Source organism: Chrysochloris asiatica, unplaced genomic scaffold (genome assembly GCF_000296735.1).
Source record: "Chrysochloris asiatica unplaced genomic scaffold, ChrAsi1.0 scaffold00282, whole genome shotgun sequence".
Classification (NCBI taxonomy): Eukaryota; Metazoa; Chordata; class Mammalia; order Afrosoricida; family Chrysochloridae; genus Chrysochloris; species Chrysochloris asiatica.
Window position 1 is genome coordinate 2066840 of NW_006408800.1, and position 5740 is coordinate 2072579.

The 5740-nt window shown below is 36.2% G+C and overlaps 1 protein-coding gene across 1 annotated transcript in view; it reads left to right on the forward strand.

The window, feature by feature from the left end:
* LOC102814786 (tight junction protein ZO-1-like) overlaps positions 1 to 5740 on the forward strand; it is a 117380-nt gene that overhangs the window by 14106 nt on the left and 97534 nt on the right. Inside the window, exon 2 of the mRNA XM_006874533.1 lies at positions 1389 to 1445. Coding sequence (XP_006874595.1) covers positions 1389 to 1445 — 57 coding nt within the window. The remainder of the gene's footprint in view (positions 1 to 1388; positions 1446 to 5740) is intronic.

Genomic DNA, 5740 nt, shown 5'->3' on the forward strand with positions numbered 1-5740 from the left:
TGAGACATTCCCACTAGAAAGGACAAGCAGACTGGAACAGCTACAGTGACAGAAGATACATGCTCATGATGAACCTGACCTATACTCAGAGCTTTAGTTACTCTAAATACCAACAGAGAGGGAAAGAGTCTTCAAATCAATTATCAGTGCTATCCACTCTGTACACAAGGTAGATAGGAAGGGGCAACTTAGACAATGGCTGCCTAAAATGAGGCGGCAATAAAGGCCTGAAGTGACTGGCTTACAAGGTTTCAAGAGGGAGCTTAGTTTAAGAGGGTGGGGGGAAAGAAAGAGTCCCCACTGAATAGCTATCATCTTGTCTAGATGGGTCTGGTAAAAGGAGATGGGGATAAGATTCGTAAGATTCAATAGTGAATAACTGTTATCATGACTAATCGCGACTGTCATACTTGTAAAGGTAGAAGTTTTTTTTAACAAAAAAGGGGAGTGGTTAATCTTACAGTCCAGAAATAGAGGACCCTAGGACCATCAAGAGAGGAACACACATATAGAATGTGGGAACCTTATCCAGAGAAACAGCAGTGCCTGAGATGGAGGCAGAGATGGGAGAATGGAGAAGGGGGAGCGGCTGAGGACTCTAGATTCATCAACTAAGAGAAGGACTAACAACTGGTGGCCAGGAGCAGACTTGCAGAATGTGCCCTTTGGAGATGTAAATTATTATATATGCCTGAGTGGGTTTTTTTGTTTGTGTATTTTTTAAAAAGCTAAAGTGGATAGAGAGAAATAGTTTTAACTCATGGTATATGGAAGGGATTATTATAATCAATGTAATGAAACAATTTATATGAATGGTTGAATGTGAAACTGGTGATGTGCCCTGTAAACTTTCACTCAATCCACAATAAAAACCTTAAATTTAAAAAAAAAAGGAAAAAGATAATGGAATTTTCCATGAACTTTTTATATCGCGTCCTCATCTAATTACTAAATTCAGAGGCACTTGACTTTTTCTCCCTTTATACAAAGTAAGGAATGTGTTTTTTAAAAAATGTGTCAGATAAAAGTAGTATCTCAACTTTTATTCTCTTCCACATAATTTTTAAGTATAAAGCTGAAGAATCAACGTGCATACCAAGTTTTGCAGTGTTTCAGCTGGCATGAAATGAATACAGAGAGGCATCTGTCCAAATTAAGTTAAAAACACAGGAAGTTCCTGTATTTCGCTTCCTGTCCCTTATAACAAAAACAAAAGCAAACAAAAAATCTTCCATAATAAGTTCTTTTCAGAATTTCTCTAATGTTAATAACAGGATTTTGTTATTTCAGTGTGATAAATTGTTTGCTGTATGTTCTCACTCGTTTTATTAAATATATTAAGGTATTAAAAGGCATTTAAATGATTTGTTTTTCTTTGTCTTTATCAGAACACAGCAATGGAGGAAACAGCCATATGGGAACAACACACAGTGACGCTTCACAGGGTGAGTTGCAGTAAATAATCTATGTTTAACTCAGGATACTGGCAGTTTTTTAAAACAATGGAGGAAAGCCAGATGTCAGGAAGTCAGAAGAAAAAGGAAAAACATTTCTATATTCCTTTGTTTAAATTCTTCATTCAGGTCACAAGTGAACATGATTACTTTTTCATGTAGCCTCTCTTTGGTTCTTATTTGTGTAATCTGTACTGTAGGATCAGCATTGGACTGCTAGCCCCAGTGTTGGCAGTTCAAATTCACCAGCCTCTTTCGGAAGCCTCATACCAGGGTCATTATGAGCTGAAACCGACTTGATGGCACTCAACGATGTGCTGGTTTTGTTTCTGAGTTAAAAAAACAAAAACAAAAAACAACTGTATGATTTACTTGAGCAATTTTGTGTGATTAATAAAATACCCAGTATATTTGCTTAAATGTAAATTGTAAATTGCCTCATCCTATCTGAGTATATGTGCATGTACTGATGAAAGTTTGGAGTTTAAAATTAGATTAGGTTATCTTCTGATGCCATGTCCATAATAAAACCTAAAAAAATAGCTTTGATTTGGAACATAAAACCCACGCTATTACTTGAGCAATTGCTGATTGGTAGAGATATTTGTAGTAAGCTTGGTATGAGTAAGAACGTTGTGTGGAGTAAGATTGCCCTGAATTTTAATTCCAGTTATGCCATTTTCTTAACTTAGGGACTTGGGCAATTGATCCAACCATCTTATAAATACCTTTGTTTTCACCTATTTAGCATAAGACAAATGGCACCTACTTATGCTCGACATAAGCTAAATGCCTTCCATAAACTCTTCCCAACCTTATTTAAAAATACTATTCTCTTTAGAGATAGTATAGAAAGAAATGAGAGACTATTTCAATGTGGGCCATTACTTTATTTTTACTATTTCTACTAGCTGTATCCTTTGTGAGGCAGGTGGAAACTGGGACAAAACACATAATTGAACCCTGCCCCTGTTTATTTTGTAATTGGTTGACTGCATATATGTAGTTGTTGTTAAGTGCGGTCGAGTTGATTCCGACCTATAGCAACCCTATGTAGGGTTTCCAAGGAGCAGCTGGTGAGCTTGAACCACCAACTTTGCAGTTCAAACGACTTTGCAGTCTGATGCATTAGCCCACAGCACCACACCCAGACTCCCTATATGTAGTAGATAATAAGTAAAATAATTACTTTAAAAAACTATTTCAGATCAGATATAGAGAACATCTTTTATGTCTCACTGGTGTGATATGATAGGATATGCACTGGATTGCTAACCACAAGATCAGCGGTTCAAACCCTCCAGTACTCCTCAGAAACAACCTAGACAGGGTTGTTATGAGTTGGAACCAACTTGATAGCACTAACTGGTAAAATATGTCACTGAATAATTTTTGTTTTTGTTGTTACGTGCCATAGAGTCAGTTCCGACTCATAGCAACCCTGTACAGGGTTTGCGAGGCTGTAAATGTTTACGGGAGCAGAAAGCCTCATCCTTCTCCTGCGGAACAGCTGGTAGTTTCAAACTGATGACCTTGCGGTTTATAACCACTATGCTACCAGAGCACCTTACCATTAAATAATAACTAACTTTACATTTTGATATATAACACTGAATATGGTCTCTCTGTACATATGTGTTCGATCTGTGCTGATGTGTTGTTGTTGTTATGTCTCATTGCGTCAGTTCTGACCCAGACCTTGGATTGTATTTCTGAGAGTGACTGGTGGGTTTGAACTGTCAATCTTGTCTGATGGGTAGCATATATAAATCAGAGCTATGATTAAACAGATGACATAATTTCATGTCATTTGACTGTTTAATTGGCTAGACTTTAGTTACTATTTTTAACTAGAATCTCTAATGATTAGATGGTTGTGATAGAATTCTTTGGTATTTCATCTTACATCTTTTTATTGATGAGTTTAGTTGGTATAATTTATACACAACAAAATTCTTAGTGTGCATTTCTGAGTTTTGACACATAGTCATGTAGCCACTACCACAATAAAATGTATAGAAGAACCCTATTACCCTAACACTTTCCCTGTGTTTAATTATAGGCAACCCTTCTCCCTTCAGCCTGTTTCTACAGTGTGCCTTTTCCAGAATGCAATACTGATGGACTCGTGTAGTCAATAGCCTTTTGAGATAGGTTCTTAGATTTAGCCTAATACATTTCAAGATTTCTCCACGATGGTGCTTGTATCCGTAGTTTGTTCTTTATTGCTTAGTAGCATTCTCCTTGTACTACATTTGGATATCCATTCCCCAGTTGTACGTTTGTACTGTTTCCAGTTTGTGAATAAATCTGTTCAGGTGTAGAGGTCTTTGTACAAGTGTAACTTTTCAATTTTCCTGGGTAAATAAATACCTAGGAACTAAATTGCTGTGAATCAAAAGGTAAGTGAGTATTTAATTATATATGAAACTGCTAGACTGTACAATTTTGCATTCTTACTAGCGATGTTTGAATGCTCTAGTGGCTCTCTAGTCTCACCAACACTTAGTATGGTCTTCTTTTCAATGTTACTCGTTTTAATAGATGTGTATGTAGTACTATCTTGTGATTTTAGTTTCATTTACCTAAATGCTACTGAGCATTTGTTATGTGTTTATTGTCATCAGTACTTGTTTGTTGTAAAAATATGTTAAAATCTTTGCCCATTTTAATTGTTTTTTTAAATGCTGAGTTTTGAGAGTTATTTATATATTATGAATGTAAATTCTTTATCAGATGTGTTGCAAATATTTTTTTCCAGTATGTCTTGAGTTTTTCTTCTCTTAACAGTGTCTTTCGCAGATCATAAGTTTTAATCCGATTCGTTTGTTTTTTTTTTTTAATCATGCTATTGGTTTTTTGTCAGGAAAAACCTTTGTTAAACCTGTAGTCACAAAGATTTTCTCATGTGTTGTCTTCTAGGAGTATTATTTTAGTTAAATTTTGTATTTTTTACAAGATATGGGTGGACAGTTTTTTTGGGGGAAGGGGCAGGGCATATGGATGTTCATAATATTGAAAAACTGTTTAAAATGTTATCTCTATTGAATTGCCATTATAACTTGGTCAGAAATCAATTTGATAAATAGACAGATTACACAGAAATGAAAAGAGTCCATCACAGTGAATCCCATAGACATCAATAGGATAATAGAATATTGTGAATAACTCCGAATATCTCTTCCCACTCCTCTTGCACTGTGTCCTACTGTGGTGGCTTTTGTGTTACTGTGATGCTGGAAGCTATGCTACCAGTGTTTCAAATATCAGCAGAGTCACCCGTTGTGGTCAGGGTTCAGTGGAGCTTCCAGAGTGTGAACAGACTAGGATGAAGGAATTAGGTGATCTTCTCCTGAGGGGTTAGCCACTGAAGACCTGATGAGCAGTAGTGGAACACTGGCAGAAATACTACTGGAAGGCATTAAAAATCTGACCAGGGAAGAGCTGCCTACTCAAAGTAGAATTGACCTCCATGATAGGGATAGATCAAAGCTTTTAGGACCTTCTATTTGCTGTTGGGATGTGACTCAAAATGAGAAGAAACAGCTGCAAACATCCATTTGTTATCAGACTGTGGAATATGCGAATAAGAAATGGAATGCGCTAAGATTGATAATCGTAGGCATTGGTGAGCTGAAATGAGCAGGTTTTGGCCACTTTGTTATTGACTGTTATATAGTTTCTACTATATCAGGAATGACAAATTCAAGAGGAATGGAGTCACATTAATTGTTAACAAGAATATTTCAGGATTTCTCTTCAAGTACAATGATGCCTGTGATAAGATAATATCTACATGCCTAAAAAGAAGGACTAGTTAATATAACTGTTATTCAGATTTACACAGTAATCCCCAAAACCAATAATGAAGAGAAGAATTCTGTGTATTTCTTCAGTCTACAAAGAATCAAACGTATAATAAAAATGCATTGATAATTACTGGTGTTTGGAATACAAAAGTTGGAAACAAGGAGGAGAGATTCTTAACTGAAAAATTTGGCCTTGTGATATAAATGATGCTTGAGATCACATGATAGAATTTTTCAAGATTAATGACTTATTCATTGCAAATACATTTTTCAGCAACATAAATGGTGACTACCAGCTGTTCCGTGGGAGAAAGATGAGGCTTTCTGCTCCCATAAAGATTTACAGCCTCGGAAACCCTGTACAGGGTCGCTATGAGTTGGAACCGGCTACACGGCACATAACCACCAACATGGTACTTTTTGACCATCTCTTTCCACAGAAGTAGTAAATTTGATTTCTATGTATTCCAACTGGCA